The sequence below is a fragment of the Colobus angolensis genome, unplaced genomic scaffold (genome assembly GCF_000951035.1).
Source record: "Colobus angolensis palliatus isolate OR3802 unplaced genomic scaffold, Cang.pa_1.0 Scaffold111, whole genome shotgun sequence".
Classification (NCBI taxonomy): domain Eukaryota; kingdom Metazoa; phylum Chordata; class Mammalia; order Primates; family Cercopithecidae; genus Colobus; species Colobus angolensis.
Window position 1 is genome coordinate 4,880,912 of NW_012112142.1, and position 15,781 is coordinate 4,896,692.

Here is a 15,781-nt window from a genome sequence, read left to right on the forward strand (position 1 = left end):
CCATGTTAGCCAGGATGGTCTCGATCTCCTGACCTCGTGATCCACCCACATCAGCCTCCCAAAGTGCTGGGATTACAGGCGTGAGCCACCGTGCCTGGCCCCATTTTTTTTTCAGTGAGCTAACAAAATAGGTCATCCCTACCACCTCTATCACCTTTTAAAAATTTTTTTAGTTTTTTTTTTGGTGCTTTCTTCAGGCCAGGCTTTGTGCTTCTTGCTTTTTGTGTAGTATATTATTCATTTGAAACCATTTAACAATGTAGAAAGTAGGCATTACTCTTTGCATTTTATAGATCAAGATACCAATGCTCAGAAACATTGAGCCACTTGGCTGAGGCTCTGATAGCTCCTTATTGACTGAGGCAGGATTGAGACCCAGATGGACCCTGGTTGTGAAGCTGGTTCCTTTTTATTGTGCTTTCTCCTCCCTGCCCTTCGTTTTTCTACTTTTCTGTTCTTATGCTGTTGATTCTTAGAGAACTGCAAGTCACATAATCTGTATTTTCTCAGTTGGGACCAGGCCACGTATAACAAAAAGTTGCTTCTTGATTTCAAAATAATTGAAAATTGTAAAAGACAACTTTTAGTGAATGCAGTAACTTTTAAAATAATGAGATTAACTTTTAAACAGTTACTGAATTATTCTACAGTTAAAAACAATACCATAGTTTAAAACAATAGAAAAAAATTATACCTCTGATTTATTTTTAAACTCAACTTTGTTATTGTTAAGTCCATAAAGCATTTTTGCTTTTATTTTCCCTTTAATTTAGTTCATCTGGTTTTCCTATAAGTCTTTGAATTTGTGTTACACGTGCACTAACTGACCTAAGCATCCTGGTACGTCATTCAAGTTTATCCTAACCTTGGAAGCTTTCTGTCTTCTAGAATGACTTCCTTGTGCCCAAAAAGCTGCCCCAACCTCAAGCAGGAGGTACACTGAACTCGAGTACACAGATGGATGGATGACTAAAGTTCCCTGAGTCCTACTGGACAGATTTTGGTTGTGTGTTGTGTTGGTATAATATGAATTAAAGAACGAGACACACATTATATATTTGTGTAGGTGTAATTTAAATTTTTAATGTTGACACAACTAAAAATATAAACGACAAAATTTTCTGAAAATGACATGTCTGCAACAGTCTCTTACAACTCTCCTATCCTGTTTGTGGAAGATGAAATATTGTTCTGGGGAGAAAATTATCCTGGGTTGTTACAGTAACAAATTTTTGAAGGGTATTTATTTTTTTAAATCCTTCTAGAACAATCCTGGCATTTGAAAGTCTCTGTTTTTGAACACCCAACAAAGAAAATCTTCCAATGTGTTCATAAGACAGTGGCCATTTTTTTCCATTCTGTATGCCTACAATCTAAAAGTCTTAGTTACATTTACTGAAAATTCATAGAGTGAATCTTAGACTACAGCCAACCAACCCTTATGCAAATGATTTGTGACCTTGCAACATATTGGAGGTTCCCCATAAATACTTGTTGAATTAAAACAAATTTAAATTACGTTTAGTTATTTCTTTGGACTTTCAAGTTTACTCAGTTCAGTGTATATTAAAGATGAAATCTGTGGTTTTGTATTCAATCTCATAATATGCAAAAGGCACAGAATGTCAATTGTGGGTAGAAATGCTGGCTGGTAGAGTGTGCTTCACTCAACATTCTGTTGCTTCTCATTTCCAAAGAGCACCTTCAATGTCTTACTAGACCAACAGTAAATTATATTGCAAATCAGTATTTAGAAAACCCTCTCCTGACCTTGAGGCACAGCAATATTATCAGACTTTCTGCATTCTGTTTGCAACTCTACCTTTTTGGGAAGTCACTTTATCAATTCTAGTATGAGTTTCTTCTGATGAATAGCAGCAATAGTCATCTCACCTATGTCATAGGGTTGTTGCATGGGTTAACTAAGAACTCTAATGTGGCATTAACATTTTATTTTAGAAGTGGAAACCTCTCTAAGGTGCTGTACAATGTCATGAAATGTTATATTTATCAGTTACCATTTTTACCATGGATATTGATTGCCTTTGTGTAATTATATACACCTACCCATATTCATTAAGAGCCTTCAATTTTTAGAAAAGGCATTAGATTATTATAATGGTGGGGTTCCATTTCTTCACTTTGATAGATTTCCCTATGCTGTTACTATTGTTTTATTGTTATTATTACTAATATTTACCATAATGTTAGAGAATATACTTTAGATTAAATTATTTTAATTACATTAAGTGATGCACATTATTTTTATTGAGTATTTACTGTAATTTACTTAGTAATTCTTAAATCAAGGGAACATGATGGTACTACACTGAAGGGAGTGCTTTGGAGCCTGTTCACTACTTTGCAGTAAACAGTGGGCCTCCCTCTCTCCTTTTCATTAACCCATGACTCTTCAGGCTTCACTCTCCAGTTTGTGCTCACCCACCATATGATCTCACCTAGTTTTAAGACTTAAAATAACGTCCGTGAGCTGATTACATATCTAGTCCAGCCCTCTTCCTAACCGCAGACCTGATGCCTCCACTTGGATGCCCGTCAGGTTTCTCTGACTTGCCATGCCCAAGTGCGGTCATTCCTCATAAACCATTGGCTTCTTCTGTCTTCCCCTTTTTAACTAATGACAGTTCCCTTTTTCTACTTGTTTAGCCCAAGAATCTTAAGGCCTCCTTAACTCCTCATTTCCTCTGGTCTGTCAGCAAACCCATGCAGCTCTACATTCAGAATACATCTAGAATCTCACCACTGCCACTGCTACCACAAAGACCCAGCCCACTTTCCTCTCTCCCCTAGGTTACAATAATTACCTCCTACCCCTGGTCTCTCTAGTTCTGTCTTTAGTCCACTGCCGTCAGTTTCAACACAGCAGCCAGAGTGATGCTGTGAAATGTAAATCACATCAAGTGACTCCTCTGCTCAAAGTCCTCTAGTCTAGTGGCTTCATCTCAGAGTAAAGGCCAAAGTCTTGAATATGACCTCTAAGGAGCTATGTGATGTGGCTCACATTAGCTGTTTATCTCTATCTTTTCTTGCTCTCTGCTCATTCTCTTCTGCTCCTTCACCCTGGTGTCCCTGCTATTCCTAGAACATGCCAAGTAATCAGCCCTCACCTTCCTCCCTACCACATTTGCTTTTCCTTCTTTCTGGTATATGTTCTCTCCTAGATGTCCACACAGTTAGATGGAAGGATTTATAGGGCTGATGGATCTATAGACCTTTATTTAAAAATCACCTTGCATGTTCCCTTCATTTTTCTCCCTAGTGCTTATTACTACCTGATATCTTACACATTTTATCTAATTACTTTGTCTAATGTGTCTCCCCCAAATCTAATGAAAGTTAAAAGTGGAGGCTTTTGTCTGTCTTGTTCATCACTGTATCCCTAGTGCCTCTAGTAGTGCCTAGTACCCAGTGGGTGTTTAGTAAATATTTTTGAATAAATACTAATAAAGCTAGACTACAATTTCATATTTTGCCAATAGATGCCACTCTCTAAGCCCGTGCTGTGTCCACATCTGATTTTTTTTAGTACCAGATTGTTTTACAGAATGGAGTAGTTTAACATTTCCAATTGTGTAATTTGAAAGTGAAATTACTGTGAAATCCCAGTGAAGTCACATGTATAAATGGTGGGCAGGCATAGCAGCTTAAACAGCTGCAGTAGGGCTTTTGTTTAGATTGATGCTGTTGTGACGTCTACAGGAAATGTGCACTATTGCCTGAACCCATGCAGCTATCAAAAAATTCAAACAATGGAGAAATATGGCTGTACTTATATGAGAACATGTTTGGAAATAAGTGTAATGTTATCATATGTAATCTTAAAGTCTCAGCTGCATTAAGCTGACCATCTCCTCCTCTATATTATCCACAAATCATGTATTTTTACTTTTTTGAGGAAGAGATTTCAAGGCAGGAAAGAAGTAGTTTTATATTCTTAGTATACATATTAATGTTTTGTACTAGTATACTCTATTTTAACAGTTACTTTTTATTATTTTAATCAGGGCAACACAACTATTTATGTGCTGGAAGAAATGATTGCATCATTGATAAGATTCGACGAAAGAATTGTCCTGCTTGCAGACTTCAGAAATGTCTTCAAGCTGGAATGAATTTAGGAGGTAAGTTTTGTATTTTTAGTTTAATAAGAATTGTTAATAGGTAATGCAGCACCACTCAGATCTGAGTACTCTCAAAATTGAAAACGAAGTCAACAGGGAGCAAAGGTTTCTGAAAATCCAAAGAGTTCTGTTTTCATGCTAAAACATTTTAGGAGAGAAATATTTATTAGCTGGAGTCAAAAAGAAGTATGTCTTATGGCTATAGTTCTGGTGAATTTTTCAAGCCTGAATTTGCTGAGTTTCAAGAACTGGGCACTTAACAAAAAACAAAAAAAAAAATGAATAACTTTTATATAAACCCATAGTTAATAGTTTTTATTGCCACATCTGTTTAGAAATTAGACCTATATGTGATAACATTACCCACATAGGAGTACATACCTAACTTTAGAGGTAAATGTAATAAAGATATATATGAAAAAAGCTTTGAAATGTTACAGAGGCTTACTAAAATAGGGGGGAGAGGGTAAAACACTAGAACCAAATGCAAAAGTATACAACATCCGTGGATAGGAAGACTCAGCATCCTTAAGATACAAATTTTCCCTAAGTTAATTTGTAAATATAGTATAATTATAAGAAAAATACCAATTGATTATCCTAAATCCCTAAAGAATAGCCAAGAATATTCTAGAAGAGACAAATAATGAGAGGAACTAGCTCTACCAGATAGGAAAGTGTATTATAGCTACAATAATTAAAATAATCAATTGGTTATCAATTGTCAGATTAACAGAAGGTCAAGAAATAGATCCAAATAATATAGGAATTTTGCACATAGTAAAACTGACATTTCAGATCAGTGGGGGGATGGGAGATTATTCAATAGAAAATACAACTGTGATAATTGGATAACCATCTGGAAAACAAGAAAGTTGAATACCACCTCTTAACTATACTCCAGAATAAATGCTGATGCATCAAAAATTTAAACTTAGAAAAATAGCCACAGAAGTACTAAAAGAAAACATGAATTTTTGTTAATACTCTCCAAGTAGAGAAGACCTTTCCAAATCCCACTATCTATGGGTTTCATATTGCAGATTGAACCAACTATGAATTGAAAACATTTGGTTTCTTTGGGACACCGAGGTGGGGGGATCACGAGGTCAGGAGATTGAGACCATCCTGGCTAACACGGTGAAACCCTGTCTCTGCTAAAAATACAAAAAATTAGCTGGGCGTGGTGGCGGGTGCCTGTAGTCCTAGCTATTTGGGAGGCTGAGACAGGAGAATGGCGTGACTCCGGGAGGCGGAGCTTGCAGTGAACCGAGATCACGCCACTGCTCTCCAGCCTGGGCGATGAGCAAGACTCCATCTCAAAAAAAAAAAAAAAAAAAAAAAAAAAGAAAAGAAAACATTTGGTTTAGAAAATAAAAATACAGGCCGGGCGCGGTGGCTCAAGCGTGTAATCCCAGCACTTTGGGAGGCTGAGACGGGAGGATCACGAGGTCAGGAGATCGAGACCATCCTGGCTAACACGGTGAAACCCCGTCTCTACTAAAAAATACAAAAAACTAGCTGGGTGTGGTGGCAGGGCACCTGCAGTCCCAGCTACTCCGGAAGCTGAGGCAGGAGAATGGCATGAACCCGGGAGGCGGAGCTTGCAGTGAGCTGAGATCCGGCCACTGCACTCCAGCCTGGGTGACAGAGCGAGACTCTGTCTCAAAAAATAAATAAATAAATAAATAAATAAATAAAAATACAAAAATACAAAATTTGAAATATAATGTAACATATATATATATAACATAGCATTCACATTGTATTAGGTATTATAAGTCATCTGTAGATGATTTAACGTATACTGGAGGGTGTGCGAAGGTTATGTGCAATACTGGATTCAGGGGATCATGTTGGACAGGAGGCAGGACTAGATTGCAGCTCCAGAAAAAGCAGCATGTGGAGGCTTGCGTTGTGAATTTTAGCTCCAGATCCACTGCAAGAGGACCCACAGACCCTCTGAAGGAAGTGGACTGCTCCCGTAGGACCTGGGAGATGCCCTAGTTACTGTGAGTCCCCCAACTGCAGAAGTGGGAAAGGGAGACCCTCCTCTCCTGAACACACACCCCACTGGAGAAGCTGAAGGTCTGTTTGTGGGAGAAGTTTCTGACTTTACCTGGAGCTGAGTCAAGTTAGAGAGCCCAGCAAAATACAGGGGTAGGAGAAGCTGCAGTAAGGTCCTGGGAGCTCACTGGGTCCCCAAGCAGCCCATTCCTGCCTGGCACCACAGGGATCCATCGGGAGGGTGGCCAGAGGAGCAGGGGGTAAAACTCCAGAGGGAGAAGGAATTCTCTAGCTGAACTTTGTAACAATTTGAACAGGGCGAGAAGCCTCCTTGCCAGAACTCAGGGGAGGGCCCAAATCAGGCCTGCAGACTTCACAGGCAGGGGGAGAACTAAAGCCTTTTCTGTGGCAGCTGGGAGGCAGATAGCCTTGGGCAAGTTTTCAAACCCCTCTTTCCTTCTCCCTGGAAACAGACTCGGGGCTGTTGGGGCGGCTCGGTGGGAATGAAACCAGCCCTTCAGTTTGCCTGGGAGCAGGGTGAGGCCTGTGACTGCCGACTTTCCCCCACTTCCCTGACAACCTGCATGACTCAGCAGAGGCAGCCATAATCTTGCTTGGTACACAACTCCAGTGAACTGGGAATCTCGCCCCCACCCCCCACAGCAGCCACAGCAAGACCCACCCAAGGAGAGTCTGAGCTCAGACATGCCAAGCCATGCCCCCACCTGACCGTCCCTCCCTATCCACCCTGGTGGCAGAAGACAAAGGGCACATACTCTTGGAAGTTCTTGGGCCCCACCCATCACAGTTCCCTCAGCACACTACTACAACTGATGCTTTCTGGAAATCGCCACCTCCTGGCAGGAGACCAACCAGCACAAAAACAGAACATTAAACTACCAAAGCTAAGAACCTTCATGGGGTCCATTGCACCTTCACCACCTCCACGGGAATAAGTGCTGGTATCCACACCTGAGAGACCCATAGACAGTTCACTTCACAGGACTCTGTGTAGACAACCCCCAGTGCCAGCCTGGAGCCAGGTAGACTTGCTGGGTGGCTAGAAGAGAGACAACAATCACTGCAGTTTGGCTCACAGGAAGCCACATCCATAAGAAAAGGGGGAGAGTACTACATCAAGGGAACACCCTGTGGGACAAAAGAATCTGAACAGCAGCCTTCATCCCTAGACCTTCCCTCTGACAGAGGCTACCCAAATGAGAAGAAACCAGAAAACCAACCCTGGTAATATGACAAAACAAGGCTCTTCAACTCCCCAGAAAATCATACAAGTGCACCAGCAATGGGTCCAAACCAAGAAGAAATCCCTGGTTTACCTCAAAAAGAATTCAAGAGGTTAGTTATTAAGCTAATCAGGGAGGGATCAGAGAAAGGCAAAGCCCAATCTGAGGAGATCCAAAAAATGATACAAGAAGTAAATGGAGAAATATTCATGGAAATAGATAGCTTAAAGAAAACAAACAATCAAAAATTCTAGAAACTTTGGACACACTTTTAGAAATGTGAAATGCTCTGGAAAGTCTACGCAATAGAATTAACAAATGGAAGAAAGAAATTCAAAGCTCAAATACAAGGTCTTTGAATTAACCCAGTCCAACAAAGACAAAGAAAAAAGAATAAGAAAATACGAACAAAGCCTCCAAGAAGTCTGGGATTAAGTTAAATAACCAAATGTAAGAATAATTGGTGTACCTGAGGAAGAAGAGAATTCTAAACGCCTAGAAAGCGTATTTGGGGGAATAATCGAGGAAAACTTCCCCAGCCTTGCAAGAGACTTCAACATCCAAATATAAGAAGCCCAAAGAACACCCAGGAAATTCATCACAGAAAGATCATCGCCTAGGCACATTGTCATCAGGTTATCCAAAGTTAAGACAAAGGAAAGAATCTTAAGAACTGTGAGACAGAAGCACCAGGTAACCTATAAAGGAAAAGCTATCAGATTAACAGCAGATTTCTCAGAAGAAAAAGAACCTCTTTAAAGCATAAATCATGCAGATCTATAAAACAAAAGTTAAAAACCAAAAACAACAAAACCAAAGAACACAGGCAACAAAGAGCATGATGAATGCAACAGTACTTCACCTTTCAATAACAACATTGAATGTCAGCAGCCTAAATGCTCCACTTAAAAGATACAGAACCGCAGAATGGATAAAAACTTACCAGCCAACTATCTGCTGCCTTCAGGAGACTCACCTAACACATAAGGACTCACATAAACTTAAAGTAAAGGGGTGTAAAAGGCATTTCATGCAAATGGACATCAAAAGCAAACAGCGGTCGCTATTCTTATATCAGACAAAACAAACTTTAAAGCAACAGTGATTAAAAGAGACAAAGAGGGACAGTATGTAATGATAAAGGACCTTGTCCAACAGGAAGACATCACAGACCTAAGCATATATGTGTCTAATACTGGAGCTCCCAAATTTATGAAACAGTTACTAATAGACCTAAGAAATGAAATAGACAGCGACACAATAATAATGGGGAACTTCAATACTCCACTGACAGCACTAGACAGGTCATCAAGACAGAACGTCAGCAAAGAAACAATGGATTTAAACTATACCTTAGAACAAATGGACTTAACAGATGTATACAGAATATTCCATCCAACAACTGCAGAATACACATTCTATTCAACAGCACATGGAACTTTCTCCAAGATAGACCATAAGCCAAAAAACAAGCCTCAATAAATTTAAGAAAGTTGAAATTATATCAAGCACTCTCTCAGACCGCAGTGGAATAAAATTGGAAATCAACTCCAAAAGGAACCTTCAAAACCATACAAATACATGGAAATTAACCTGCTCCTGAATGAGCATTGGGTCAAAAACAAAATCAGGATGGAAATTTAAAAATTATTCGAACTGAATGACAGTAATGACACAACCTATCAAAACCTCTGAGATACAGCAAAAGGAATACTAAGATGAAAGTTCATAGCCCTAAATACCTACATCAAAAAGTCTGAAAGAACACAAACAATCTAAGGTCACACCTCAAAGATCTAGAGAAACAAGAACAAACCAAACCCAAACCCAGCAGAAGAAAGGAAATAACCGAGATCAGAGCAGAACTAAATGAAATTGAAACAAACAATACAAAAAAATGAAACAAAAAGCTGGTTCTTTGAAAAGATAAATAAAATTGATAGACCATTAGCAACATTAACCAAGAAGAGAGAAAATCCAAATAACCTCACTAAGAAGCAAAACAGGAGATATTAAAACTGACACAACTGAAATACAAAAGGTCATTCAAAGCTACTATGAACGCCTTTGCACACATAAACTAGAAAACTTAGAAGAGATGGATAAAGTCCTGGAAAAATACAACCCTCCTATCTTAAATCTGGAAGAATTAGATACCCTGAGCAGAACAATAACAAGCAGATTAAAATAGTAACTAGAAGGACTGAAATGGTAACTAAAAAATTATCAACAAAAAAAAAGTCCAGGACCAGATGGATTCACAGCAAAATTCTATCAGACATTCAAAGAATTGGTACCAATTCTTTTGACAGTATTCCACAAAAGAAAGAAAGAAGGAACCCTCCCTAATTCATCACCCTAATACCAAAACCAGGAAAGGACATAAGCAAAAAAAAGAAAACTACAGACTGATATCCTCGATGAACATAGATGCTAAAATTCTTAACAAAATACTAGCTAAACGAATCCAACAATATATCAAAAAGATAATCTACCATGATTAAGTGGGTTTCATACCAGGCATGCAGGGATGGTTTAACATACACAAGTCAATAAATGTGATATGCTACATAAATAGAATTAAAACAAAAAATCACATGACCATCTCAATAGATGCAAAAAAAAAAATGCATTAGACAAAATCCAGCATCCCTTTATGATTAAAACTCTCAGCCAGGCATGCTGGCTGACACTTGTAATGCCAACACTTTGGGAGACCGAGGTAGGAGTATCACCTGAGGTTAGGAGCTCAAGAGCAACCTGGCCAACATGGCAAAACCATGTCTCTACTAAAAATACAAAAATTAGCCAGGTGTGGTGGCATGCACCTGTAGTCTCAGCTACTTGGGGAGGCTGAGGCAGGAGAATCGCTTGAACCCAGGAGGCGGAGGTTGCAACGAGCCAAGATTGCGCCACTGCACTCCAGCGTGGGCAACAGAGTGAGACTCCATCTAAAAAAAAAATCTCCCAGCAAAATTGGCATACAAGGGATATACCTTTATGTAGTGAAAGCCATTTGTGACAAACCCACAGCCAACATAATACTGAATTGGGAAAAGTTGAAAGCATTCCCTCTGAGAACTGGAACATGACAAGGATGCCCACTGTCATCACTCCTCTTCAACGTAGTCCTAGAAGTCCTAGCCAGAGTATACAAGAGAAATAAACAAACAGTATCCAAATTAGTAAAGAGGAAGTCAGACTGTCACTGTTTGCTGATGATATATGATTGTTTACCTTGAAAACCCTAAGGACCCCTCTAGAAAGCTACTAGAACTAATAGAAAAATTCAGCAGTCCCTGGATACAAGAGTAATGTACACAAATCAGTAATTCTTCTATACACCCACAGCAGCCAAGCAGAGAATCAAATCAATACCTTATCCCCGTTTTACAATACCTGCAAAAAAATGAAATAAAATATGTAGGAATATATCTAAGGAGTCTAAAGACCTCTACAAGGAAAACTACAAAACACTGCTGAAAGAAATCATAGACAACACAAACAAATGGAAACACATCCCATGCTCATGGATAGGTAGAATCAATATTGTGAAAATGACCATACTGCCAAAAGCAATCTACAAATTCAATGCAATCCCCGTCAGAATACCACCATCATTTTTTGCAGAATTAGAAAAAACAATTCTGAAATTCATATTGAGCTAAAAAAAGAGCTTATGTAGTCAAAGCAAGACTAAGCCAAAAGAACAAACCCGGAGGCATCCCACTACCTGATTTCAAACTATGCTATAAGGTCATAGTTACCAAAATGGCGTAGTACTGGTATAAAAATAGGTACGTAAACCAATGGAACAGAGTAGAGAACCCAGAAATAAACCCAAATACTTACAGCTAACTGTTCTTTGACAAATAAACAAGAACATAAAGTGGGGAAAGGACATTTCAACAAATGGTGCTGGGATAATTGGCCACATGTAGGAGAATGAAACTGGATCCTTATCCCTCACCTTATACGAAAATCAACTGAAGATGGATTAAGGACTTAAACCTAATACCTGAAACTATAAAAATTCTAGAGGACAACATTGGAAAAACCCCTTCTAGATATTGGCTTAGGCAAGGATTTCATGACCAAGAACCCAAAAGCAAATGCAATAAAAACAAATATAAATTGTTGGGACCTTATTAAACTAAAGAGCTTTTGCACAGCAAAAGCAACAGTCAGCAGAGCAAACAGACAACAGAGTCAGCAGAGTAAGCAGACAACCCAAAGAGTGGGAGAAAATTTTCTGTACATCTGACAAAGGGCTAATACACAGAATCTACAATGAACTCAAATAAATCAATAAGAAAAAAAATCCCATCAAAAAGTGGGCTAAGGACATGAATAGACAATTCTCAAAAGAAGATATACAAATGGCCAACAAAAATATGAAAAAATGCTCAACATCACTAATGATCAGGGAAATGCAAATCGAAACCAAAATGTAATACCACCTTACTCCTGCAAGAATGGCCATAATCAAAAACTCAAAAAACAGTCGATGTTGGCATGGATGCAGTAAACAGGGAACACTTCTGCGCTGCTGGTGGGAATGTAAAGTAATATAGCCACCGTGGAAAACAGTGTGGAGATTCCTTAAAGAACTAAAAGTAGAACTACCATTCGATATAGCAATCCCACTACTGGGTATCTACCCAGAGGAAAGGAACTCATTATTCAAAAAATATACTTGTACACGCATGTTTATATCATCGCAATTCACAATTGCGAAATTGTGAAACCAATGCCCATCAATCAATGAGTGGATAAAGAGAGTGTGTGTGTGTGTGTGTGTGTGTGTGTGTGTGTGTGTGTGTGATGGAATACTATGCAGCCATAAAAAGGAATGAATTAACAGCATTTGCAGTGCCTAGATGAGATTGGAGACTTATTCTAAGTGATGTAACTCAAGAATGGAAAACCAAACATCGTATGTTGTCACTGATATGTGGGAGCTAAGCTAGGAGGATGCAAAGGTGTAAGAATGATACAATGGACTCTGGGGACTTGGGGGGAAGAGTGGGACGGGGATAAGGGATAAAAGACTGCAAAAGTGGTACAGTGTATACCGCTTGGATGATGGGTGCACCAAAATCTCACAAATCACCACTAAAGAATTTATTCATGTAACCAAATACCACCTGTACCCCAATAACTTATGGGGAAAAAAATATTATGTGTGATACTGTGCCATTTGATATAAGAGACCTGAGAATTCATGGATTTTGGTATCTCAGAGCAGGGGATGCATTTTCCAATCCCCTGAGGATACTGAAAGATGACTATGTGAAATAAACTCAGAAGCTATTAAGGCAAAAAATTGAGAAAATGAACATTACTTACAAATCAAATATTACTGTAAACGCCTTAAATAATATGAAACTGGAGGAAATACAACGTATAGACAAGGGTTAATTTTTCTCACAGATAAAGAGCTCCTATAATTTTATAAGAAAATAAAACACAACTCATTAAAAAACAGGTAAAGGATATGAACAGAACAGTTGCAGATAAAAGAAATACAATTCATTCTTGAAACACATGAAAAGATTCTAAATCTAATCATTATAATAGAAATGCAAATTAAAAATGTAATGAGATGTAATTTTTTTGACAAGAATAAAACATTTTTATGACACTGTTTGATGAGAGTATGGAAATAAAGTTAAACTCATTGATGATCTCCTGCATTTCAGGTGGGAGAATAAATTGGTGCAACCCCTATGGAGAGCAATTTGGCTATTTCAATAAAATGTTAAAAGGCACATACCCTTGGACTCAACAATTCCACTTTTAGGAATTTATCCTATGTATATTCTTGCAGTGTTAGAAATGATCTCTACATAAAATACTCATTGTAGCATTGGTAAATATCAGAAATTTATTAAATATTCATCTGTTGAAGATGGATTAAATAAATTACAGAATACTCTTCAGACATTAATAAAAATAAAGGGAACTCTGTATGTACTAATATGGACTGATCTCCCAATTAGTGTTTAGTGAAAAAAATAAGGTTGTAAAATAGATATACAAAATATAGCATACATAATATATACATAATATAGCATACAAAATATGCTATTTTAGAAAACATATTGTATAGAACATTTCTGGAATGATGTATGAGATGCTTGTAGTGGTGGTTGTCTCTACAGAGAGCACTTGGGTAGCTGGAAGATGCGATAAGAAGGAAAACTAATTGTCACTAGATCCTTCTGTGCCTTTGAATTTTGTATTGTGATGGAAGCATGTGTTGTGTACACATAGTACCTATTTTTAAAAATGTAGTTGAAAAAACTAATTAAATGAGATGTCATCTTCTTTGCTTTGATCAATGAATTAACTGGCTGGCTAATCAGGACAAAGGAGTAAAGAGGACTTCCTATAGAGCAGAGCAGCTCCTAGAAATCAAGGGAACAGTGAGCTTGGCCTTACTGCTAATGTGAGGACATGCTCCAATCACCAACACCAAATCAGAGAGAGGGCCACACTGGCTAAGAGGGCAGGCCCTGGAACCAGACTGTGTGGATGGGAGCCCTTGCTCTGCCACTCACTGAACTTGTAACCTCAGGCAAGTTATCCTTTCTTTGTGCTCCAGTTTCTTTTTCCTCACATTGCGTTAATCAGCATACCTACCTCTCAGACTGTGATGAGATTTGATGAGTAAATGTATGGTGAAAAGAAAGCGATCGCTGAGTGGGTGTTAGTTGGCAGTGGTGGAGGTGGTGAATGTGGGGTGGGTCATTGTGGCTTCCATAGTGCCTTCACACATTATCTCATTTTATCCTGCCAACCTCTGAATCCCCAGCAAAGGTATTATGGCCCTGTGTTTTGGTAATGGTGGCCTCTGGTGCCCAGAGAAGTTATGTGACTTGCCCAGGCAGTGAGATAATTAAACTAGATCTTGAACTTCTGAGCTCCTTTTCTGGTGTCTCTAGTGCACCACGAAGTCCCCTTGTTTGATATTGGAATCATTACAGATGTGGCCCAAAAGATTACCCTCTGTAGTATGTGAGTGAGAATCAGGAGAGATTATTAATAATTTAAAATCTAGATGACAAGGGTACAGCCATTGGTTGTAAAGTGAACTCAATCTCTTTTGTAAAATCCATCAGCTGATTTCTTTTTTAAAAAGCACATGCTAGGAAGGTATGTTTTAATGTATCTGTATCTAATGTGTAGAGTACTTTACAAATAATAACATATATTACATAAAATATATAAATGTTATTGTAAATATGTATATGATATGTATGGTCTTATTCACGCTGTAATATATGGTTACTATTGGTTACTAGAAAAAGAAAATGCCTATCCTTATCTTTTTTTTTTTTTTTTTTTTTTTGAGATGGAGTTTTGCTCTTGTCACCCAGGCTAGAGTGCAATGGCACAATTTCGGCTTACTGCAACCTCTGCCTACCCAGTTCAAGAGATTCTTCTGCCTCAGCCTCCCGAATGGCTGGGATTATAGGCGCCCACCACTACACCAAGCTAATTTTTTTTTTTTTTTTTTTTTTTGTATTTTTAGTAGAGTTGGGATTTCACCATGTTGGCCAGGCTGGTCTCGAACTCTTGACCTCGTGATCCACCCACCTTGGCCTCCCAAAGTGCTGGGATTACAGATGTGAGCTACCACACCCAGCCTATCCTTATCATTCTTACCTCATAGGGTATTCTAAGGATTAACTGAGTCAGTAACTTAAAACAGGATTTCTTAATGTCTGCACAGTTGACGTCTTGGGCCTGATAGTTCTTGTTGTAGAGAACTGTCCTGTGCATAGTAGGGTGTTTATCAGTGTCCCTGGTCTCTACCTACTAGATACCTGCGGCAGTTCACTCTCCTCCAGCTGTGACTACTAAAAATGTTTCCAGACTTTGCCAAATGTCCCCTTGGGGCCATTGAGCACTACTGGTTTAGCAATAATAGTAAGAAATTATTAGGTATTATTTTCTGTTGAACTATACATTCCATCAGAGGAGGAATTGGTGTTTGTTTTTTTTGATGCCTTATCCTCAATGACTGCAACAGTATGGGGCACAAAGTTTGTTGTTCACTGGTTGTTGATTGAATACGTGAATAAACAATTGGCATTTTTGAGGGCTTGCCATGCTCTGAGCACTCTGCTGAGCCCATTTTATGCACCATCCCACTTAAGCCTCACAGCAGGACTATGAGATACATACTCTTCATGTGTCCATTTTATAAGCGAGTTAATGGCATGGAGGTTAAAAATCATCATCAGTGGTCATCAGAGAAATGGAAATCAAAACCACAATGAGATACCATCTCACACCAGTTAGAATGGCTATCATTGAAAAGTCAGGAAACAACAGATGCTGGAGAGGATGTGGAGAAATAGGAACACTTTTACACTGTTG

At 38.6% G+C, this 15,781-nt stretch overlaps 1 protein-coding gene across 2 annotated transcripts in view; it reads left to right on the plus strand.

The window, feature by feature from the left end:
* Window positions 1–15,781, plus strand: part of NR3C2 (nuclear receptor subfamily 3, group C, member 2) — a 359,380-nt gene that overhangs the window by 240,964 nt on the left and 102,635 nt on the right. Inside the window, exons 4-5 of one of the 2 annotated variants that reach the window (XM_011956685.1) lie at window positions 4,026–4,142; window positions 15,723–15,750. In XM_011956685.1, coding sequence (XP_011812075.1) covers window positions 4,026–4,142; window positions 15,723–15,750 — 145 coding nt within the window. The remainder of the gene's footprint in view (window positions 1–4,025; window positions 4,143–15,722; window positions 15,751–15,781) is intronic. The other variant, XM_011956695.1, reaches the window with a different exon arrangement.